At 42.3% G+C, this 25828-nt stretch overlaps 1 protein-coding gene across 3 annotated transcripts in view; it reads left to right on the forward strand.

Annotated features, from left to right (window-relative positions):
* LOC308280447 (mitogen-activated protein kinase kinase kinase kinase 4-like) overlaps positions 1-25828 on the forward strand; it is a 119704-nt gene that overhangs the window by 38297 nt on the left and 55579 nt on the right. For all 3 annotated transcript variants that reach the window (XM_080720721.1, XM_080720719.1, XM_080720720.1), the window contains exons 4-11: positions 10822-10947; positions 11405-11515; positions 13373-13463; positions 14152-14282; positions 16351-16405; positions 17242-17320; positions 20319-20494; positions 23195-23270. In XM_080720721.1, coding sequence (XP_080576847.1) covers positions 10822-10947; positions 11405-11515; positions 13373-13463; positions 14152-14282; positions 16351-16405; positions 17242-17320; positions 20319-20494; positions 23195-23270 — 845 coding nt within the window. The remainder of the gene's footprint in view (positions 1-10821; positions 10948-11404; positions 11516-13372; positions 13464-14151; positions 14283-16350; positions 16406-17241; positions 17321-20318; positions 20495-23194; positions 23271-25828) is intronic.

Consider the following 25828-nt stretch of genomic DNA (forward strand, 5'->3'; position numbering starts at 1 on the left):
TTTTGAAGCGTCACTCAAAGTGCCTCTGGCCAATCACAATGCGTCTTTTCTGGGCTATCTTCCACTATCACGCTTCTCTGAACATTGGAACATCCTCTCTCAGAGCTTGACGTCCTTCGTACGTCAAAAACACTCCTCTAGACGTTATTTAGATCCTCAATTAAAACCTTTCTAGTCCGGCATTAGCGGGCCAGCGTGGGGGTGTAGCGCGCGTGCGTGTGTGTGTGGCTGCATTGTTGCGGCCCGCAGAGCAGTAAATGTCAGGCTTCCACCATGAGAGGAGCAGAGTTGTTCCCACAGCAGAGGCCAGCGCATGGGGGACGCGATGCGTCGCGTCGCGCTGCGCTGCGACTCGCGTGCGTCATTCAGCGGCCGACGGGCAGACCTCTGCCTCTGGGAGGTCCCATCTGCACATGAAAGGACAACAACACACACGCACGGCACGCACACAGACACCACACACGCACACAGACACCACACACGCACACAGGCGCGGCACGCACACACAAAGCGAGACGTTGTGCAGAGCAAAGGCGGGGGCCGGTAAACCAAGCACAATCGTAATAATGTCGGAGGAGCGTAGTCGTGAACATGATGCGAACGCACGCACGCGCACACACTCACACACACACACCAGTCTCGGTGGTAACGTGTGCACCCCAGTGAGTGGTTCACAGCTGAGGCTAAGCATCCAGTCGTTAGTGACATGTTTTGTATGGTCTGCCTCAGAAGAACCCTGTGTCCTCTGTTTACACCATGCAGTCTGTACAACAACAACAGTGATAACAGTGAGCACTGATTCCGTAAACTCATTAAACTCATTTATAAAGTGCTTTAAATTATGAATAAAAGAACGGAACAAAAACATGACAAGGGGAGAAGGAGAAAAAACGTGTTGTGAGTCAAAGGATGAGTTGGTAAATGATTTTCATCAGTTTCTGCCATCCCTAGTTACTGCTCAGCGTAGAACCATGTCTAGAAATGAGCTGAAAAGCAGGATGATCAGTCAGTTTCATGAGGCGGTCAGAGACAGAACATGTAGAGCTGGTGTGTGGGAACAGCCATGCCACCAAACCCCAACATCTCAGCCCTCACATCAGACATACTGTACATGATCAACTAGCAGTGTTTCCCCATATATACGTACTGGAGCAACATCCTCAGTGTTGGAGCCAAATGGACCTCGCTTTGTACACTCCTGGGAGTTCAACCAACAACCTCACCTGTTGGGTTTAATCCCTGCTGATTTGGATTAATGTTCTTTCATATGAGCCTAACCTGGCACTTTACTGTGACTGTAGGTCGCAGTTTACTATCGGAACCGTCACATCTTGTCCGTGCCTGTATGGGTAACGCTTGTCTTTTTTGATGATTGACTCTCGTGCACTGACTTCAGCTCTGACATCACTGTGATGTCAGGGGAACCAAATCTCTTTTATGCCCATATATGGAGATCTCTATGTGGGGCTGACTACCATCACCTGGATCTCCATATATGTAAAAGTCCATACAGTACATGGCCCCAGAATCCCTTTTATGCCCATTTATGGAGATCCCTAATGTCAGTCCGATATACATCACTGGCCAAATGGCCAAGACATGGCACCCATTAGGGCGAGGTCGCTTTTCGCCCTTATGTGTCGGGTGTGAGTCAGTGCGCTCTGACTCGCCCAGTGCCACTCCTCTCTGTACTGTTACTGTTAACACACGTCATGATGAGCACACATACAGCTGATGATGATGTCATCATAACTGTACAGTAAGATAGAACTACCTGCATGTTGGTAAACCACTTCCTGTCATCTGGGACAGGAGGATTACGTGTTCCTTCCTGTTCGCACACGCACGCACACACGCACGCACGCACGCACGCACGCACACACACACACACACACACACACACACACACACACACACACACACACACACACACACACACACACACACACCTCTAATGGTTTTCAGCAATTGCCAAGTGTAGCTCTCAAGCCACTTCTGTCTTTATAGTGAGGAATAGCGGATGTACCCAAGGTCACAATGTGAGATTTTAGGTCTGCTATTTCTGCTAGCTTTGAAAATAGGTGGAAATAAATTAATAGAAATAATCTTTTTATTTATTTCCCTATAACGACCTGCCAAAAATGGCAACGCCAAGTTGAAAGTGTTTCAATCGTTATCAGTTTAAGTTATAGAATTTGCTTCTGTATTGGGGAATTGTACCAAATAAAAGGAATGACTTCATTAAGCGAATAACTAGTTAAAAAGCTAAAAACTAAGCAAAGACGGGGTGAATTATAATTAGGCAGGGAATGTGAGTCTGAAAGGTTTTGCTTTGTGAGGGAGGCTTATAGTAAACAAAAATATATTATTCATAGCGTTTTATCAAGACAAAATCTCAAGGCTCACTTGGACGTGTCTAATGTCACGGCACAACATTTGTAAACAACTATAGACTCTGTCTGGACTCGCCTCTCTCAAATACAGACTGTGACTCACCTGCTGTAAGTAATGAACTGCGGTGAGGTCCAAGATCAAAATGCTACTTTATCATCATAGAGGATGTTAAGTAATAGCTTACTCATCCTCTTCAATGTCCATGCTCCGCCTGTTAAGCAAACCTGTAAAGGACCTAAGAATAGTGTCATAATGCCTGTCATTCTGGAGATTGCAACATCCAGGGAGGTTAATCTATTAGACGAATTAAGTTGACTCAGAATTCTAATCTAGATTCTAGGGGAATAAAGTTGACTCAGAATTCAACGTCATTCCGTTGAAACATACGAGGATGTTTTGCCTGTGAACTTTGGTGCGTTTGGTCTCTGTCTGTCTCTGTCTGTCTGTCTGTCTGTCTGTCTGTCTGTCTGTCTGTCTGTCTGTCTGTCTGTCTGTCTGTCTCTCTCTCTCTCTCTCTCTCTTAATGTTAACTTCTAAACTATGTAAGCCCCTGCATGTAAAACATGCAGCTAATGTGCTATTTTCATCAGCATTGTTTCTTGTTTTTTTACCAAATAGAAGTGCTGTTTCCTCTTGGCAAAGGAGAGAGACAGAAGTCACATCCCCAGCTTGTAATGAGCTGTTGGTGAATCACTAACACTTACAGTTGGTGTACATTGTTTTGGAAGGAACAAAATGGGGACAAAGGGATTAAAGTTTTCAGTCATTTTGATTTCATAGAATCCAGCACGTCTTTGGCTAACTCTCTCTAAAGCAGGGGTCTTCAACAGGGGGTCCGGGACCCCTAGGGGGTCCTCAAGAAATTCTGCATCAGGTCCACCAAATTTTTGTGCGATAGTATCTTTATTATTAACACATTAACCACTTGAAACCCTGCATGGTCAGAACGGGAGCGGGATTAAGAAAGGGCTCTTCCTTTGGGGATATAACGGTAATACTGAATGATCAATGATCATCGGGATGAAATAAATAGGCCTGTGACTCTGACTTCAAAGTTTACAGATAGCGGAGATTCTAGCAGACGAAAGCTACGCAGTGTAAGCTCTCTACAATCTGTGAGAGAAATAGCAGATCCACAAGCTCGCAACGTGTCGCGACCGCGACACGTTGTGAGCTTGTAGATTGTCTATTTTCCGGGCCTGTGACCACGTGGTGCGACCAACAGTGACAGTAAAATGAAAGCCTAATTCCTCTCTGACTGTCCGCGGCTCATTCATGTGCACCAGGCTGCTTTGACCTACATTCCCAAATCCACACAGCCGTGGTCTGCTCTGCAGTCTGCACCACATACTGTACTGTAGGCCTAATGCTAAATATGGACATTCTGTCTGCTCTGCACCACATACTGTACTGTAGGCCTAATGCTAAATATGGACATTCTGTAGGCCTAATGCTAAATATGGACATTCTGTCTGCTCTACAACACATACTGTGCTGTAGGCCTAATGCTAAATATGGACATTCTGTCTGCTCTACACCACATACTGTACTGTAGGCCTAATGCTAAATATGGACATTCTGTCTGCTCTACACCACATACTGTACTGTAGGCCTAATGCTAAATATGGACATTCTGTCTAATCTACACCACATACTGTACTGTAGGCCTAATGCTAAATATGGACATTCTGTCTGCTCTATACCACATACTGTACTGTAGGCCTAATGCTAAATATGGACATTCTGTCTGCTCTACACCACATACTGTACTGTAGGCCTAATGCTAAATATGGACATTCTGTCTACTCTACAACACATACTGTACTGTAGGCCTAATGCTAAATATGGACATTCTGTCTACTCTACAACACATACTGTACTGTAGGCCTAATGCTCCTCTACAGCAGTGGTTCTCAACCTTTTCAGTCCTCGACCCCCAAAATAATCCTGTTTTAACTGGGGACCCCCCCCCCCCCACCCTGCACAAGCACTTGGAATTGTAGGAGTTGGCATTACATTTAGTTTGAGTCAATCTATTCCATTGTGAAAATAGCCGATCTACATGCTCACAACGCCTCGCATTGCGAGGCGTTGTGAGCATGTAGATCGGCTATTTTCACAATTTCTGCCTCTAATATTTGACAATTTGACCAATGTTTGACCAGAGGTACAAAAAAGATCTTTAAAGTCCTTAAATTGACACTTAAGAAATGTTGCAGATACCCTGTATACAATTATACTGTATGTTGGTCTGTTTGTTTGGTCTGAGTGAGAAAACAATGTGGGGAAATCTCGCTTTTGCGAACGCCCATCATTTCGCCCGGAGGGTTAGCGACTCACTCCACGGAGGTAAGGGTGAGGGTTAGAGTCGGGTGTTGAAAAGATGACATGTAGTAACAGCGACACGCTCCCAACAATGTTAACATTTGGCTAAACATGTGGGGACCCCCCCAAAATAATGTGGGGACCCCTCTGGGGGTCCCGACCCACAGGTTGAGAACCATTGCTCTACAGTAGTAATGCTAAATATGGGCATTCTCCCTTCCTTTGAAAACCTCTGTCCCTCATTAAGCTTTACATTAAATGCACTTGCGATCGATCGCGTGACGCTGGCGGTTTCAATCCGAGGGATTTTTCTGTTTTGTCCTCGGTCACTGAGATGTCCTTTGTGTATGTCTTGTTTTCCACCTGCAGTGTTTATTGACAACGCCTCAAAAGGCCAAATTAATCTTCTATCCAGTGTTGTTTCTTGTTCACAGTGCACACTTGTGGACCTTGCTGTTTTGCTATGGTGTCTTTGTTTGTTGTGATTCATTTGGACTGACAACCATTCTTTACTCTCTGGTTTGTTTTGCCTGTGATTTGTGATTGACAAAAGATTTAGAGTACAACATTATTTTTAGACAGAGCTTTTTTATTCCTTTGTTTTTGAAGGATTAAGAAAGCTCTGAAAATATTTGTCCCTATATAGAGGTGACATTGGGCTCTATTTTGATTGTCTTAAGTACCAGCTCTTATGCCTTAACTTAAAGGCCTGTCCATACTGTCTCCGACCACTGAACTGTTCGTCTGAAAGGTCCGGTTCAACTACGAAATGACATCACTCGCATCCTCTGAAACACATAACCCCGAATTAGAGTTCAAAAAGCTGCACGTCGTAAAGTCTGAGCTCTCCGAGGAAAGGTTTGATGGTCGGAGACAGTATGAACAGGCCTTTAAGGCAAAAGAGCTGGTACTTAAGACGATCAAAATACAGCCCATTGTCTCTTGTCAGCTGGAAACTTCAAAACTGTTACTTTTGAGGATTCAAGTTCAAAAACAGCAAAAGTATTTTGCGTTTTTTCTTCTTGTATGATGTTCCCATACCCTGGGAGGACAGGGATCGGCGCTCACTCTGTGTAAAGTTCCCATACCCTGAGAAAATTCATTGACACACATTTCCTTTGTCTGATGTCCTGTGGTGTCCCCCCCCCCCTCTCTCTCTCTGATCCTCTCCCCTCTCTCTCTTCCTCTGTCTCTCGCCCACATGACAGTGTGTGTGGTTGGACCATGTGACTAGTGTCAGTTGAGTGTGTCATGGTAGACCAGGGTAATAATCCCAACAGCTGTGTGGCAGAGAGGGGGGGGGGGGGGGGGGGTGACTGAGACAGACCATCCCTGAAAGAAGACAATAAATTGTCAGCTTCAGTACTTCCCAACCTTTTTTTCATTTCAATGACTCCCCCTCCCCCTGTTTGATATGCAGCAGCTTCACACCACATAACCCCAAAGATTTGATACAATTTTATTGTTGCGACCGTCAGGTCGCAGTTACTATCAAAACCTCCACCGGCTGTCTGTCAGTCTGTCTGTCTGTCAGTCAGTCAGTCTGTCTGTCTTTCTGTTACATCACACTTTTCCCCAACTCATACTGTATCTACGCCACCATGCCAAACTTTGCACACACACTCCTTGCCTGACAAACCACAACCTCCACCCCTCCCAGGGACCCCCGGAGCTCCTGGTGCCGCCGCCAAAAAGTGCAAAAATGACCAAATGACCACCCCAAAGGGGCTGCTCACCGAGAATTCCCGGGGACCACCGACTCCTCGTGCTCCAAACGGATGCAAAAGTGCTTACCCACGCGTCCACCTTGGCGGCGCCGAGACAGCCGTGCATAGAACTCGCCCCAGCGACTGGTGTGACCTGACGGTCGCTTATCTCCCGATTAGGGAGTCTTACTGGTATTGTCAGTTACTATGAAAAGCTCCACCGGCTGTCTGTCTGTCTGTCAGTCTGTCCGTCACGTCACACTTTTGCCCTACTCATATCTCCGCCACCGTTGGCCCTATCGATGCCAAACTTGGCATACACACACTCATTTCTCACATGACCCTCTTCTAGCGCCACCATCAGTCCGACTTTTGCAAAACACATTTTTGGACACTGCTCCTACAGATGTTGGCCTAAAATCACGCAAAGCGGTACACAGTATCTCTAAAGTCATGTCATCAACATGGATCTGTCCCATTTCCCATATTCCCTCCTGATTGGCTACGATTGCCTTCTAAAGTTTGTGTATGCAACCTGCCGGTCGCTTATCTCCCGATTAGGGAGTCTTACTGGTATTTTTATATCCTGGACCCCAATGTATCACACACTCTAAAGTCCTCAGTGTTTGTTTAACTGTAACAGGGTACAAGTGGAACCAAATGGAACCAAATGGAGCCGACCCTGCATAGAGCCCTGAAGGACCCTGGTCACCTACTGCTCACCCAACTTTTTACCTTGAGACCCAAAAGAGACATCAATGCTTGCCAGGGACCCGAATTAGTGAAAATAACAGATATACAAGCTCACAACGCGGTGCTTCTCGCCGCGCTGTGAGCTTGTAGATCGAATATATTCACTAATGAGTTTTTTTTAAATGCATACTTGAAAATTATTAGATTTTCAGATTATGTTTGTGAAATACTTTTGAAAAATGTTGGAATTGTTTTTAATTGATGGAAATTAAAAATCTTCTGAAATAAGATTTTTGGTTTTTTTTAAGTGTAGGAATCAAAAAGGGAAACAAAGATTACTCACAGCCCACAAAAATCAGTCCGCAACCCACAATTGGATCCCGACCCACTGTTTGGGAAACAGTGACCTATTGAGTTCAAGTGATCAGATGTGGGCTGTGAGCCGAACACCGCTAAGAGGATGTCTAAGCACAGACAACCCAGAACCAAGCCCCAACATGAACTGTGCAGTGATAACATGATAACAGCGTGAGCCCCCTATGGTTCCTATACTATACTGTACTGTACAGTACAGTACAGTTACCCCCCCCCCCCCCCCCCCCTCCTCCTCTGTGCTCTATAGGAGGAGGCGGTGGTGTAAATGTGAAGCTAAGCGCCGTCCGCTCGCAGCGTGCGTTCAATTAGCCTGTCACTGTTTATCAGCGTCAACATCTCTGCTGGCTGGGTGGGTGGGAGGGAGAGACTGGCCAGACTGCAAGCTAACACTGACTACACCACTACACCCAGGGTTTATATACTGAGGAAATTATATTTTAGATCAGGGGGTCCGGGACCCCTAGGGGGGCCTTATAGTTACTACAGGAGGGGCCGCCAAATCCTTGTGTGATAGGATCATTCTTACTTGAACCCTCGTATCCCTATTCCGAGTAGAACTTCAGCCAAAAATAGCAGATCTACATGCTCTCAACGCCTCGCAGCGCGAGGCGTTGAGAGCTTGTAGATCTGCTATTTTTGGCAAATAGTTTGGTGTAGAGGTAAAAAAGAGCAGACCAAGTACAGAGTGATAGTTCAAGTTTACAAAATATCGACTGTCTGAAAATACACATTAACATGAATCCAACAGTGATGACAGTGCTGTCAAACAAGTCGAAGTAAATCTGCATAACGCATTTATACAATATGTAGAGGGGATCCCTGCTTCATCTCTCTCTCAGTTGGGCAAATAGTTCAGTCCTTGGCCTGAGCTTGCCCACATTGTCAAATATTACATGACTAAGAGGCACACATTGTGAAAATAGCCAATCTACAAGTTCCCAACTCCTCACAGTGCGAGACGTGACACTTTGTAGATCGGCTGTTTTCATTATGTTTATCTGTGGAACCAAGTCGAACTAAATCTAATGCATAGATGCATACACCAAGAGCTTGTCAGGGTTGGGGTGGGGGTGGGGTCGCCAGTTCAAATATGATTATTTTGGGTAACAGCCTGAAAAGGTTGGCAAACACTGGTCTCCTCTGTAAATCGATGGATAAAAATACAGATCTCTATAGAATAGAAACTCAGTCACAGCATCCAATCCATAATATATGGCGTTCAGGTCAGACCACTCACTGTCAGGGCAACGACCGTTGGAATATTCATTCATATGGAGGGATTTTCCATTGGCCTCATGTAATGTCCAGTTGTATCAGTCCTCTGGATTACTGATGAAGCCTATAAACATCAGTAGAGTTACATCAGTCCAGTGGATACTGATGAAGCCTATAAACATCAGTAGAGTTACATCAGTCCAGTGGATACTGATGAAGGCTATAAACATCAGTAGAGTTACATCAGTCCAGTGGATACTGATGAAGGCTATAAACATCAGTAGAGTTACATCAGTCCAGTGGATACTGATGAAGGCTATAAACATCAGTAGAGTTACATCAGTCCAGTGGATTACTGATGAAGCCTATAAACATCAGTAGAGTTACATCAGTCCAGTGGATACTGATGAAGCCTATAAACATCAGTAGAGTTACATCAGTCCAGTGGATACTGATGAAGCCTATAAACATCAGTAGAGTTACATCAGTCCAGTGGATACTGATGAAGCCTATAAACATCAGTAGAGTTACATCAGTCCAGTGGATACTGATGAAGCCTATAAACATCAGTAGAGTTACATCAGTCCAGTGGATACTGATGAAGCCTATAAACATCAGTAGAGTTACATCAGTCCAGTGGATACTGATGAAGCCTATAAACATCAGTAGAGTTTCATCAGTCCAGTGGATACTGATGAAGGCTATAAACATCAGTAGAGTTACATCAGTCCAGTGGATACTGATGAAGGCTATAAACATCAGTAGAGTTACATCAGTCCAGTGGATACTGATGAAGGCTATAAACATCAGTAGAGTTACATCAGTCCAGTGGATTACTGATGAAGCCTATAAACATCAGTAGAGTTACATCAGTCCAGTGGATACTGATGAAGCCTATAAACATCAGTAGAGTTACATCAGTCCAGTGGATACTGATGAAGCCTATAAACATCAGTAGAGTTACATCAGTCCAGTGGATACTGATGAAGCCTATAAACATCAGTAGAGTTACATCAGTCCAGTGGATACTGATGAAGCCTATAAACATCAGTAGAGTTACATCAGTCCAGTGGATACTGATGAAGGCTATTGTGTATATAGGGATGGGACAATAAAAAAAAAAACATTCAGAATAATCGTATCGTGGAGATTTACATTTATCGTGAAACTATCCTTCGTCATGCACTGGGATCAATTCACCTGCATATCTGGCACCACTTAAACCATCTATAATAATGAATAAATCAACCTGGAAATAACATACTTGATACAGTCCTTTTTTACTCTCTCTCTCTCTACCTGTCTTTGCAACAAAATAAAGAAATAAAAAATAGCCAATCTACAAGCTCACAACGTGTGGCATTGCGATGCGTTGTGAGCTTGTAGATCTGCTATTTTTTGGGGCAAATGTTCCGCCACAGGATAATGGATATTTTGATTATTATCGCAATACTATCGTAAATCACAATTTCTTTGGTCACAATAATCGTGATATGACATGTTCATATCGTCCCATCTCTAATTGCATATTGTACAGTATGTGTACAGTATGTGTTGTAGACATCAGATCACACTGAGATGCAACGGGGCATCATTAATCCAGGAACAAAGGAAGGGTCTGTGTGTACAGTACACACATCCTACCATTGTTTAGCCCTACACATGCTGTTGCCATGTCTGCTTATTATAAGCAGCTTTAGCCATGTAAATGTGTTGTTTCTATAGTGTAGTTGCTTATCTGGGCGTGTTTCCTAAATGTTGTTTAAACCAGTGATTCTCAAACATTTTCATGTCAAAATGTTTCACTATTTTCTATTTCTATTTGAAAATAGCAGATCTACAAGCTTTGATCAGCTATTTTCAAATATATCTGATGCTCATGTGATGCTCGTGGTCGCTTCTTTTGGGCAGGTGTCACACTGAAAAACTAGATCGGTAATTTCTTCCACTGGTTGGCAGTTTGGCTACGTTCCAAAACATCCTCATTTTACTACACATTGTGCTAATTTATGAAACACAGTGCTAGTGTGGGTACTGCTTTCATGCTGTTTCACAAATCACAGATTAAGGACATCATATAACAGTGTGTGCGTGTTCTTGTGTGTGTCTCCAGGATGAAGAGGAGGAGATCAAGCTGGAGATCAACATGCTGAAGAAGTATTCTCACCACAGAAACATCGCTACTTACTACGGAGCCTTCATCAAGAAGAGTCCGCCAGGACACGACGACCAGCTATGGGTGAGAGTCTGTGTGTTGGGGGGTGTGTGAGAGAGAGAGCGAGAGCTGGGCCAGTCATTCAACACACCTCCAGGCTCTTGACATGTTGAAAAGCCTGGAAAAGTTGTTGCATTTGGGAGCCTGGGTTTGTGTGTGCTGTGTTGTGAGGGGCCTTCAAATTTCCGTCCTCTCCAAAAGGAGGGCCAAACAGTTAGCAATGTACTGCTCTGTATCAGCTATTATAGGATTGTTGTCTGCTGTGTTTGACATATACTGTATGCCAAGTGCCAACGGTATTGTAATTGTATGCAACGATGGTCTGCCCTACATGCACTTTGTAACTGGCTGTTTTCCTAATTATCTGACTGGACAATGGACATAAATACACATCTTGTGTGTGTGTGTGTGTGTGTGTGTGTGTGTGTGTGTGTGCGTGTGCGTGTGCGTGCGTGCGTGTGTGCGTGTGTGTGTGGTGCAGCTGGTGATGGAGTTCTGTGGAGCCGGCTCCATCACAGACCTGGTGAAGAACACCAAGGGGAACCAGCTGAAAGAAGACTGGATCGCTTACATCTCCAGAGAAATCCTCCGAGTAAGACTAGACATCTCCTCTCCTCTCTGCTCTGCTCTTCTCTTGTCTTCTCTTGTATAATATATAATCTTTATTTCAGAAAAGTCCATATCACGAAATGTTAACTCATTTAACGCTGATCCCGAGTATACTCGTGAAAAATACTCAAGTATTTAGAGTGCCGATCCCGAGTATACTCGCGTAAAATACTGTATATAGAGTAACGCCGGTTCTCCTACCCTACAGTCCGTTGGAAAGTCCTGGCACGATCGGCCTCGCCGATTCATCATCATCACGGATCCACGTGCACAAAATAGTAATCCCATAACATGGAGGCCGACGGTGGATCTCATCTTTAATGTCCATTTTCTCCAAATAACACTTTTAAAGCCAAGGATGGCATTAGATTCTCGCTACAATAACATAATAACAAAGGCAACGATCGGCCATTTTAGCAACGGCATGGGGTGACGATGGCTTCCGTTGAATGACGTCATGACGTCAACCCGGAAGTGTTTACGCAATGGACTTCTGGCCTTCAAAATAAGATAATGGCTGCGTATGGAGCCTGCGAGAGGCACGCTGGACATTTAACCCGTTCATGTCTGGAGCACTAAATGGGTTAATAACAGACATACAGAAAAGATAAAAAGAAATTAAAAAGATACCTACTCAGCAGCAGGCTGTTGAACCAGTGCTTGCTTGAGCCCGGAGGTGACCTGGTAACAGCTCTTTGTAGGTTTGTTAGCCCCCAAATAATGCTGTTATTTGACACCTCCAACCGCTGCATGAAAGTGTACATGAGTCGTCTTAACAGTGCTTCACAAGTGGGCACACCAACAGAGGTGAACAACTGACTGGCACTGTGCCACCTAGGAACACGAAGAAGTAACCAATGCATTACGCGATGACGTAGTTACTTACTTTGACTGACAGGTCCATTCAGTAGTCATCAGCGCATCAAAACATCGTCGGGAGAACATCAAATACGTCTTTTCCAGACAGAAATTCCAAAGGTGCAAACTGTTGTTCGTTTTTAAGTTATGAGATGCCGTTTATTTCAGATAAAACTTCGCTTAATGCAGCTTTTATTTGCGATTTGTGAACTCGCATCGGACATGGGGTCCGCCATGTTTGTTGTCAAAATGCGAGAGCTGTAGCAGCCGCTCGACCAATCAGGAGCCGTGTGAGGCGGGCTCGCTCGAAATGCAGCCTTTTGATTGGCCATTAGAAAAAAATTGCTAATAAAGAGGCTCGATGGAAGGGACACCAGACCGAGAAAGGAAGCACATTGGTGATGACGTAACTCGGGATGGCTTGCGAGGCTATGGTTGTATGCCACTCTACGCCTTTGCATGTTTTTCACTCTGTAATAAGACCATAGATCTTCCCTTCTCTTCATTGCTCTTGGACACCTACAGTATAGTCCAGTCTGGAACAAGGCTATACTGTAGTATCAGGCTTCCAGCGTGAAACAAAATCGGAATAAAACGTACCTACGATTGGCCGCTAGTTTCTGTGTTTTCCCCCCTGCTGGTACCAAAAAGCATAAGTTCTCCATGGAGTGAATGCTTTTCTTTTGCCGAACTTTACATTTGATGTTCTTACCTTAAAGGGGAAAACCACCCATTTTCAATATTGAACTATGTCATTAATACATGACCACACAACTCCTGTAAGGTATATTAATGACATAGTTCAATATTGAAAATGGGTGGTTTTCCCCTTTAATAAACATTGTCATAAATACCTAGTAGTTCCTGTTGCTAAGCATTTAATGATGCTCTCTCTCTCTCTCTCTCTCTCTCTCTCTCTCTCTCTCTCTCTCTCTCTCTCTCTCTCTCTCTCTCTCTCTCTCTCTCTCTCTCTCATATAAAGGGTCTCGCTCACTTGCACGCCCACCATGTGATCCATCGTGACATCAAAGGCCAGAACGTCCTGCTGACGGAGAACGCAGAGGTCAAACTGGGTAGGTGGTTCAAGTGTATATTTTAAACGTGATCTTTATTTGCGATCATCACATGTACATAAAATGCAGGGTCATCATTTTTACATCATTTCAATCATCACATTTCAGTCCTTTTCAAGTACAGTCATTGGTGGTGTCATCCTGTTAGGTCTTATACATGTTCAATTTTCCCCATTTCTCAATGAATAACTCTTCTTGTAACTTGAGTTTGTGGGTAAATCTCTCCATCACGCATATTTCCTCCACAATGCACAGCCGCTGCTCATAAGCCGGAGGGTCACTTTTATACAACATTCTTGTTATTGCTTTTGTGCTGGCTGCCAGCAGCACCTTGACCAGATACATGGCATCTTCATGTGTGTTTTCCTGCCTCATGTTTCCTAGATACAATACCACACTTGTTTTTGGTATTTGGTATTTCAGTATCTCCTTTATTACTGACCACACATCGTCCCGATACTTGACAATTTAGGACTATTAGGATCTAGAAGAGGTTTGTAGAATCTGCCTCAGGTCTTTAATGGGCTTAGACCAGAATGAAACCAACGAGGCCTGGTGGACAACACAACACAAACATGGTTCTAACCTCATGTCTCCTGGCCGTTCCGCCTCTCTCCCTCTCTCTCCCTCCCCCTCCCCCTCTCTCTCTCTCTCCCTCTCTCTCTCCCTCCTCTCTCCCTCCTCCCAGTGGACTTTGGTGTTTCGGCCCAGCTGGACCGCACGGTGGGGCGGAGGAACACCTTCATCGGGACGCCCTACTGGATGGCCCCCGAGGTCATCGCCTGCGACGAGAACCCCGACGCTACCTACGACTACAGAGTAAGAGTTCAATGTATACGCTACCTACGACTACAGAGTAAGAGTTCAATGTATACGCTACCTATGACTACAGAGTAAGAGTTCAATGTATATGCTATGTATGACTATAGAGTAAGAGTTCAATGTATACGCTACCTACGACTACATAGTAAGAGTTCAATGTATACGCTACCTATGACTATAGAGTAAGAGTTCAATGTATACGCCTACCTACTACTACAGAGTAAGAGTTCAATGTATACGCTACCTACTACTACAGAGTAAGAGTTCAATGTATACGCTACGTACTACTACAGAGTAAGAGTTCAATGTATACGCTACCTACTACTACAGAGTAAGAGTTCAATGTATACGCTACCTACGACTACAGAGTAAGAGTTCAATGTATACGCTACCTACGACTACAGAGTAAGAGTTCAATGTATACGCTACCTACTACTACAGAGTAAGAGTTCAATGTATACGCTACCTACTACTACAGAGTAAGAGTTCAATGTATACGCTATGTATGACTATAGAGTAAGGGTTCAATGTATACGCTACCTACGACTACAGAGTAAGAGTTCAATGTATACGCTACCTACTACTACAGAGTAAGAGTTCAATGTATACGCTATGTATGACTATAGAGTAAGGGTTCAATGTATACGCTACCTACGACTACAGAGTAAGAGTTTAATGTATACGCTATGTATGACTACAGAGTAAGAGTTCAATGTATACGCTACCTACGACTACAGAGTAAGAGTTCAATGTATACGCTACCTACTACTACAGAGTAAGAGTTCAATGTATACGCTACCTACTACTACAGAGTAAGAGCTCAATGTATACGCTACGTATGACTACAAAGTAAGAGCTCAATGCACACTAGGGATGGGACGACACGTTGTGAGCTTGTAGATCGGCTATTTTTTGGCAAAGACATTTGATAGAGTGAAAAAAAAGACTATCATGTACGTATATTATAAGTACCTTTTACCAATTATTGAGAGTTTAAATGGTACCGGATATGCAGCTTGGCAAACAAAAGGTGAATTGATCCCAGTGCATGACGGAGGACGATATCACAATAAATTAAATCTCCACGATATCGTGAGTGTTTTTATCACGATAAACGATAATATTGCGTATCGTCCCATCCCCAATGCACGCTACGTACGACTACAGAGGAAGAGCTTGACGCACACAGACTCACAATGGCTCTGTTTAGTAGCTGTGATGAAGGCTTGGTTTGTCTGTCACTCTATTAAGTGGTGTGTGTGTGTGTGTGTGTGTGTGTGTGTGTGTGTGTGTGTGTGTGTGTGTGTGTGTGTGTGTGTGTGTGTGTGTGTGTGTGTGTGTGTGTGTGTGTGTGTGTGTGTGTGTGTGTGTGTGTGTGTGTGTGTGTGTGTTGGCATTAATATACTCGCAAGGGGCAAATTATCCCAATAAAGAGTCTTTGTTGAGCTCCTCGACTCCTTGCAAGAGAAAAGAAGATATTTTCATGGTTAAAACAAAGATCTTTTAGAGATCCAGGCTACAACGAGGAAATGATCCAGGTTGGGAGTTAAGCCTGATTTAAACTTGGTTGTGGGCCGCTCTCACACGCTTAAAAATAGCAGATCTACAAGCTCACAGATCAGCTGCTTTTTCAGGTGCATGACACTTGCAGCGCAACTCGACATGAACACAGAGATTACACACATTTATCGATAGACCAAGAGTAGCTATATGGAATGGAAACGTTATTAGATCCCTCTTTCATTTTCCCTCTTAAAATTGCTAAATACAAGGCAAAATTCTTAGTTTCCATACAATCGATTATTTGAATTGCAAAACTATTCGATACCGATTATCTGCATTGTAAAACGATACAATACAAAGCCAAGTGGTACGATATTTGCTTTTGCATATCGATATAGTAGCAACTGACATTCTCCTGTTGTTCTGTGAGTGATGACGTTGACAATGACTGAGGTTCTCCTGTTCTCCTCTTACAGAGTGATCTGTGGTCCTGTGGGATCACTGCTATAGAGATGTGTGTGTGTGTGATTCTGACTGATGTTCTCCTGTTCTCCTCTGACAGAGTGATCTGTGGTCCTGTGGGATCACTGCTATAGAGATGGCTGAAGGAGCTCCACGTGAGTGTCTCTCTTCTCCTTACACTGTAGAGCAGGGGTTCCCCAACTGGGGGTCAACCAAGTTATCTTTGATTGGGCAGGGGTCTCCCCAAGATGATTAGCTTAATGTGCAACATTGTTTTCTCACTCAACAGTTTAACAAACCTACAGCTGAAATCTCAATTTAATCACCAAGGTCCAATCACTCGTAAGAACAAACGCGGATTTGATTGATTCAATTAAAAGCTATTTGAGCTATATATCATAGCCTGTCATCATCATCATGGACATCCAATAAACAGTGAGGCATCATTAGACAGTCTTAACCCAAAAAGCATTTTAGGCTTTCAGTCCATTGGGTGTCACAGTATTGAGTGTGTATATCCATTGCGTTTCTCTCTCGACACGATTCTCAATCCCAGTGAATTTTAATGAGGAGGCTGAACCATGATTTGCTTCAGCATAATGTGTTGCAATAGCATGATCTATGTATATCCATGTGTGGCCACAATGGCAACACTGTATGCACAGGGTATCTGCACGTTTCTAAAGTGACAATTTAATATTTTTTAAGGCCTTCATCTTTTTAGTACCAAATTGGCCAAATACGACATAAGAAATATTGTGAAAATAGCCTGTAATGTATACAATTACAAGTGCTTGTTAAGAGTGGGGGGTCCCCAGTTCAAATATGATCATTTTGGGGGGTCGCTGCACGAAAAGTTTGGGAACCCTTGTTGCCGTGCTCGTCAGACTTGTGTTGTCTTCTGATGTTGGTGTGGGTTTAACTTTAATGTACTTAGTGTTTTATTTTGTGATGTGGTGGGTTTTAACTGTGTGTGTATGATCTATTCCAGCGCTGTGTGACATGCACCCCATGCGTGCTCTCTTCCTCATTCCAAGAAACCCTCCTCCTCGCCTCAAGTCTAAAAAATGGTGAGTCAGACACTGTGTGTGTGTGTGTGTGTGTGTGTGTGTGTGTGTGTGTGTGCGCGTGCGTGCAAGTGCTTAAATAGTGTGTGGCGCTCCAAAATAAAAGGCTTTAAATAATTATGTTGTCATGCCTAGAGTGAGAGAAGGTGAAAACACTGTTCATTAGTTGAACTAACACACACAAAACTGTGTCTTAGGACTTTTCATATGGTGTTACCAACATATTTATGAAACAAAATGGTATCTGGCGCTGCCGTGAGCAATATCGGACGAGTACGAGTACAGCAAAATAGGCCAGTATCAGGGCAAGTACCGATACTGCGAGTACCGATACTGCATCCCTAATTCTGTTGACCAACTGAATTAACCTAGCGAGAATATTGTGTGACACATGCTTTGAATTGCTTATAGTACACTGACCCGTTCTTGTTCTGTGAATGTAGTCCCAAATCCAATAACTTTTTTCCCCATACAGTTTTCAGGGCACCGGCGGTGGTGCTGTAATTCTGCAGCAACATTGAGTAGTAGAGCCATAGTGATTTCTGGTTTTAATGCATAGATGTGTGAGTCATGCTGTAACACTGATCTCAGCCCAACGGATGACTCAGAACTCCACATGTGGAGCCGTGCATCTGCAGCACACCTGCTGTGACAGCCACCAGCTCTGACTGACTCTACTGCTCTTAGCAATAACATATTTTTTTTGTAGCGCCTTAACCCATTTAGGCCTAGGATTATTGACTACTTTAACCATTGAAAAATAGCAGATATACAAGCTCACAGCGCGGCACCGAGTGCCGCGCTGCGAGCTTGTAGATCTGCTATTTTTGAAAAATCATGATTTTTCTTTGCAAGTCTTTGAATATATCTATTTAAGCGAACATTTGTAAATCAAAATATTTGCTTCTGGGGGGTCCCTGGAACAACATATTTTGAGATGGGGGTCCGTGGCTAAATACCTGTAATTTTGGGGGTCCTTTACATGAAAAAGTTTGAGAACCACTGATTTAGCGGAAGGATTTAGAAGTCGGGTCAAAGATATTCATAGACTTGCACACCTTTTCACGATTTTTCAAAAATAGCAGATCTACAAGCTCGCAGCGCGGCACTCGGTGCCGCGCTGTGAGCTTGTATATCTGCTATTTTTCTAAGGTTAAAGCATACAATAATGGTTAAAGTGGTTAAAATCTAACGCGACTCGGGCGCGTTCCAGGTATTTGAGAGTTAACTGGTTTTGTTTGGTCTACGTCAGTAGTTCTCAAACTTTTTCATGTCAAGGACCCCCACAGCCCACTGGTGTGTTCTGCCGCGATACGCATTATACGTACTACGTAGTGTAAGCTGGCTGAGCGTAGACGTTCTATGACCCAGAAGGGCGGGGATACGAGCCGATGAATCTCATCGGCCAATGCAAAAAATGCAACCTGCAACCACCAATATTTACAAGCGACTATACCGTAAATCAGGATTCCCCAATAGGCGGCTACTGTCTGGCCCCCACCAACCCCAGTAATAATGGTGGTATAAGAGCAGCAACAACACTAGTATATCGTCGTTGTTGGGTGGAAACCCTGTAAGTTCTTTCGCAAAGTAAAGCCCTGCTTCATCATGCAAGGCTGTCGCACAAAAGTAGTGAAAATAGCAGATCTACAAGCAAACAACGTGGTGCGAGGCGTTGTTTGCTTGTAGATCGGCTGTTTTCACTAGTTTAAATCATTTTTAAAATGATAAATGGATAACGAACGGTTTTGGACATACAAGGTTTTCACCTGACAACGACGATATCTGAACTGTCACTGGAGTAGCGGGAACGCCACCGTCGCCCCCTGCAATGTTGTGGCCCTCGGCTTGGTACCCTAGACATAATTCGGCCCTTGGGGAAAACTAATTGGGGAACTCTGCCGTAAATTAAGAAGCCCAACGTCGCTTATAATAAGCGGACATGGCAACGCTGGTCTGAGGTTTGGAATGGAGGGAGGGAGGGAACGTTGCCAGGTCCTGATGGGGGAGAGCTGCTGTTTGGGGAAAATGTCTTTGTTGTTTACGTCTGTTTAGTGGCACTCTGGCCTCTCCTCTCCAGGCTGTTTGTCTCGCTTTCACTGTCCTGTTCTTATGTTTTACTCTCTGTTTTACTCACACGTCATTTGTTTTTATTTTTTAGGGGGTTTTTCCACACTTTATCCACATTTAGTCTTTGCCAATTCCTTGTGAGTACTGCGGTCACTGTTGCTGTCCTGTCCTGAGGGAGGGTGTAGAACTGACTGATTTGTTTTGGTTAGCGCATCACGTTGTGCACCGAAAATAGCAGACATACAAGCTTACAATGCATCTCAACTTGACGTTTTGTGGGCTTGTAAATCGTCTGTTTTTGATATACGCAACACCGTGCCCCCACGAGTTTCCCTGAGGCCTTTGCGTGAATTATGGGCATCACTTCCTCACATTCAGTTCATTTGAGTTATCCGTGTAGAGGTGCTGTGATCTAGATTGGTCACTTTCGATCCAATTACCGATATGGCAGCATCAATACACAATCCGATATATCACATATTTGATATGATATATAAATAATAAGCACAATAAAATAAAACTAAAATAAATGCACATATTTAAGATCGATCATTATCACTGCGATCCTATCCAAATCTTTTGGCTGATATCGGGCCAATATCCGATGTGGAGATCGGATCACAGAATCTCTAGATCCTCGTCAGGTCAGCCATGTGGGGCCAGAACTGCTGGCATAGCGGTCCAGGTACCTACTGTAGTCTACAGGGTGGCCTGACAGGGCGTCGCGGGTTTGAGACCAGATCCCGACACTGCGTGTCACTCCTCATCTCTCTCTCTCCCCATTTCAACCTACTGTCCTGTCAATAGTAAGCTGAATCTCCCTTTGTCTTATAACTCTCCTCTCTCTCTCTCTCTCTCTCTCTCTCTCTCTCTCTCTCTCTCTCTCTCTCTCTCTCTCTCTCTCTCTCTCTCTCTCTCTCTCTCTCTGCAGGTCCAAGAAGTTCTTCAGCTTCATCGAGGGCTGTCTGGTGAAGAACTACACGGCGCGGCCCCCCACTGAGCAGCTGCTCAAACACCCCTTCATCAGGGACCAGCCCAACGAGAGGCAGGTCCGCATCCAGCTCAAAGACCACATCGACCGCACCAAGAAGAAGAGGGGCGAGAAGGGTGGGTCCACCGTACCGCACCTCTCTGTCTCTGTCCACTGTACCTCTGTCTGTCCATGGCATGTGTCTCTTAGTCTATCTCTGTCTGTCTCTATCCACCTTACCTCTCGCTGCAGTTGTGATGTCTTTTTAGTAGATATTTTCTCTTCTCAGATGAAACAGTGTGAATACAGTGTTATTGTTTCTACAGATGAAACAGAGTATGAATACAGTGTACTGTAGATCTGGGACGATAAGCGATATTATAGTTTATTGTGATAAAAAAAACACTCATGATAATCGTATCATGGAGATTTAATTTATCGTGAAATCGTCCTCCGTCATGCACTGGGATCAATTCACCTTTTATTTGCCGAGCAGCATATCTGGTGCCATTTAAACCCTCTATTGGTAAAACGTACTTATAATGTACATAATTAATCTTTTTTTCACTCTCTACCAAATCTCTTTGCCAAAGAATAGCAGATCTACAAACTCACAATGCGTCACGTTTGCGAAACGTTATGAGCTTGTAGATCGGCTATTTTTTGGCAAATGTTCCGCCCCAGGATAGTGGATGTTAGGGATGTTATGATTATCGCGATAATATTGTAAATCGTGATTGCTTTGGTCACAACAATCGTGATGTGAAAGTCTCATATCGTCCCATCTCTAATACATTGTCTTCTCAGATGAAACAGAGTATGAATACAGTGTTATTGTCTCTTCTCAGATGAAACAGAGTATGAATACAGTGTTATTGTCTTCTCAGATGAAACAGAGTATGAATACAGTGTTATTGTCTTCTCAGATGAAACAGAGTATGAATACAGTGTTATTGTCTTCTCAGATGAAACAGAGTATGAATACAGTGTTATTGTCTTCTCAGATGAAACAGAGTATGAATACAGTGTTATTGTCTTCTCAGATGAAACAGAGTATGAATACAGTGTTATTGTCCTCTCAGATGAAACAGAGTATGAATACAGTGTTATTGTCTTCTCAGATGAAACAGAGTATGAATACAGTGTTATTGTCTTCTCAGATGAAACAGAGTATGAATACAGTGTTATTGTCTTCTCAGATGAAACAGAGTATGAATACAGTGTTATTGTCTTCTCAGATGAAACAGAGTATGAATACAGTGTTATTGTCTTCTCAGATGAAACAGAGTATGAATACAGTGTTATTGTCTTCTCAGATGAAACAGAGTATGAATACAGTGTTATTGTCTTCTCAGATGAAACAGAGTATGAATACAGTGTTATTGTCTTTACATAATGAAACAGTATTAATGCAGTGTTATTGTCTTCTCAGATGAAACAGAGTATGAATACAGTGTTATTGTCTTCTCAGATGAAACAGAGTATGAATACAGTGTTATTGTCTTCTCAGATGAAACAGAGTATGAATACAGTGTTATTGTCTTCTCAGATGAAACAGAGTATGAATACAGTGTTATTGTCTTCTCAGATGAAACAGAGTATGAATACAGTGTTATTGTCTTCTCAGATGAAACAGAGTATGAATACAGTGTTATTGTCTTCTCAGATGAAACAGAGTATGAATACAGTGTTATTGTCTTCTCAGATGAAACAGAGTATGAATACAGTGTTATTGTCTTCTCAGATGAAACAGAGTATGAATACAGTGTTATTGTCTTTACATAATGAAACAGTATTAATGCAGTGTTATTGTCTTCTCAGATGAAACAGAGTATGAATACAGTGTTATTGTCTCTTCTCAGATGAAACAGAGTATGAATACAGTGTTATTGTCTTCTCAGATGAAACAGAGTATGAATACAGTAAACAGAGTATGAATACAGTGTTATTGTCTTCTCAGATGAAACAGAGTATGAATACAGTGTTATTGTCCTCTCAGATGAAACAGAGTATGAATACAGTGTTATTGTCTTCTCAGATGAAACAGAGTATGAATACAGTGTTATTGTCTTCTCAGATGAAACAGAGTATGAATACAGTGTTATTGTCCTCTCAGATGAAACAGAGTATGAATACAGTGTTATTGTCTTCTCAGATGAAACAGAGTATGAATACAGTGTTATTGTCTTCTCAGATGAAACAGAGTATGAATACAGTGTTATTGTCTTCTCAGATGAAACAGAGTATGAATACAGTGTTATTGTCCTCTCAGATGAAACAGAGTATGAATACAGTGTTATTGTCTTCTCAGATGAAACAGAGTATGAATACAGTGTTATTGTCCTCTCAGATGAAACAGAGTATTAATGCATTGTTATTGTCTTTACATAATGAAACAGTATGAATGCAGTGTTATTGTCTTCTCAGATGAAACAGAGTATGAATACAGTAAACAGAGTATGAATACAGTGTTATTGTCTTCTCAGATGAAACAGAGTATGAATACAGTGTTATTGTCCTCTCAGATGAAACAGAGTATGAATACAGTGTTATTGTCTTCTCAGATGAAACAGAGTATGAATACAGTGTTATTGTCTTCTCAGATGAAACAGAGTATGAATACAGTGTTATTGTCTTCTCAGATGAAACAGAGTATGAATACAGTGTTATTGTCTTCTCAGATGAAACGGAGTATGAATACAGTGTTATTGTCTTCTCAGATGAAACAGAGTATGAATACAGTGTTATTGTCTTCTCAGATGAAACAGAGTATGAATACAGTGTTATTGTCCTCTCAGATGAAACAGAGTATGAGTACAGTGTTATTGTGTCTACAGATGAAACAGAGTATGAATACAGTGGCAGTGAAGAGGAGGAAGAGGACCCACCAGGAGAGCAGGAAGGAGAGCCCAGGTACATTCATTACACTTTCTGGGTTCACCAGGTTGTATTTGTCACATAGTTCATGTGTGTGCACTAATCTCTCATACGACTTCAATCTTTTGAAGACGGGTGTATGTATATTAGCAATCGACTAGGCCTAGGGCAATTGAACAAAACACAAATGCCTTAAGCATGACAAAATGAGTATACTATGAATCACTGTGTCCAGTGGCTAATTGCAACCAAAGGTCGCAGTTAAGCATGTAAAACGACACATCCTCTTTTTTAGTTAAAGCATAAAATAATGGTTAAAGTGGTTCAAATCTAAAGTGGCACAGATGTGTGTTCAGGCCTAAATGGCTTTAATATGATTGTATCCAGCTCCATAGTGAACCCTGAGTCCACCCTGCGTAGAGACTTCATCATATTAATAATATTTATATTAATATTTATAATATTATTTACAGTTCCATAGTGAACGTCCCAGGGGAGTCCACCCTGCGTAGAGACTTCATCATATTAATAATATTAATAATATAATATTTATATTATGTTACAGTTCCATAGTGAACGTCCCTGGTGAGTCCACCCTGCGTAGAGACTTCATCATATTAATAATAATATTTATAATATTATGTTACAGTTCCATAGTGAACGTCCCTGGTGAGTCCACCCTGCGTAGAGACTTCATCATATTAATAATATTAATAATATAATATTTATAATATGTTACAGTTCCATAGTGAACGTCCCTGGTGAGTCCACCCTGCGTAGAGACTTCATCATATTAATAATAATATTTATAATATTATGTTACAGTTCCATAGTGAACGTCCCTGGTGAGTCCACCCTGCGTAGAGACTTCATCATATTAATAATAATATTTATAATATTATGTTACAGTTCCATAGTGAACGTCCCTGGTGAGTCCACCCTGCGTAGAGACTTCATCATATTAATAATAATTATAATAATATTATTTACAGTTCCATAGTGAACGTCCCTGGTGAGTCCACCCTGCGTAGAGACTTCATCATATTAATAATAATATTTATAATATTATTTACAGTTCCATAGTGAACGTCCCTGGTGAGTCCACCCTGCGTAGAGACTTCATCATATTAATAATATTTATATTAATATTTATAATATTATTTACAGTTCCATAGTGAACGTCCCAGGTGAGTCCACCCTGCGTAGAGACTTCATCATATTAATAATATTTATATTAATATTTATAATATTATTTACAGTTCCATAGTGAACGTCCCTGGTGAGTCCACCCTGCGTAGAGACTTCATCATATTAATAATATAATATTTATATTATGTTACAGTTCCATAGTGAACGTCCCTGGTGAGTCCACCCTGCGTAGAGACTTCATCATATTAATAATATAATATTTATAATATGTTACAGTTCCATAGTGAACGTCCCTGGTGAGTCCACCCTGCGTAGAGACTTCATCATATTAATAATATAATATTTATAATATGTTACAGTTCCATAGTGAACGTCCCTGGTGAGTCCACCCTGCGTAGAGACTTCATCATATTAATAATAATATGTTATAGTTCCATAGTGAACGTCCCTGGTGAGTCCACCCTGCGTAGAGACTTCATCATATTAATAATAATATTTATAATATGTTACAGTTCCATAGTGAACGTCCCTGGTGAGTCCACCCTGCGTAGAGACTTCATCATATTAATAATAATATGTTATAGTTCCATAGTGAACGTCCCTGGTGAGTCCACCCTGCGTAGAGACTTCATCATATTAATAATAATATGTTATAGTTCCATAGTGAACGTCCCTGGTGAGTCCACCCTGCGTAGAGACTTCATCATATTAATAATAATATTTATAATATGTTACAGTTCCATAGTGAACGTCCCTGGTGAGTCCACCCTGCGTAGAGACTTCATCATATTAATAATAATATTTATAATATGTTACAGTTCCATAGTGAACGTCCCTGGTGAGTCCACCCTGCGTAGAGACTTCATCATATTAATAATAATATTTATAATATTATGTTACAGTTCCATAGTGAACGTCCCTGGTGAGTCCACCCTGCGTAGAGACTTCATCATATTAATAATATAATATTTATAATATGTTACAGTTCCATAGTGAACGTCCCTGGTGAGTCCACCCTGCGTAGAGACTTCATCATATTAATAATAATATTTATAATATGTTACAGTTCCATAGTGAACGTCCCTGGTGAGTCCACCCTGCGTAGAGACTTCATCATATTAATAATAATATTTATAATATTATGTTACAGTTCCATAGTGAACGTCCCTGGTGAGTCCACCCTGCGTAGAGACTTCATCATATTAATAATAATATTTATAATATTATGTTACAGTTCCATAGTGAACGTCCCTGGTGAGTCCACCCTGCGTAGAGACTTCATCATATTAATAATATAATATTTATAATATGTTACAGTTCCATAGTGAACGTCCCTGGTGAGTCCACCCTGCGTAGAGACTTCATCATATTAATAATAATATTTATAATATGTTACAGTTCCATAGTGAACGTCCCTGGTGAGTCCACCCTGCGTAGAGACTTCA

The sequence above is a fragment of the Nannobrachium achirus genome (assembly GCF_963921795.1).
Source record: "Nannobrachium achirus genome assembly, chromosome: 24".
Lineage (NCBI taxonomy): Eukaryota > Metazoa > Chordata > Actinopteri > Myctophiformes > Myctophidae > Nannobrachium > Nannobrachium achirus.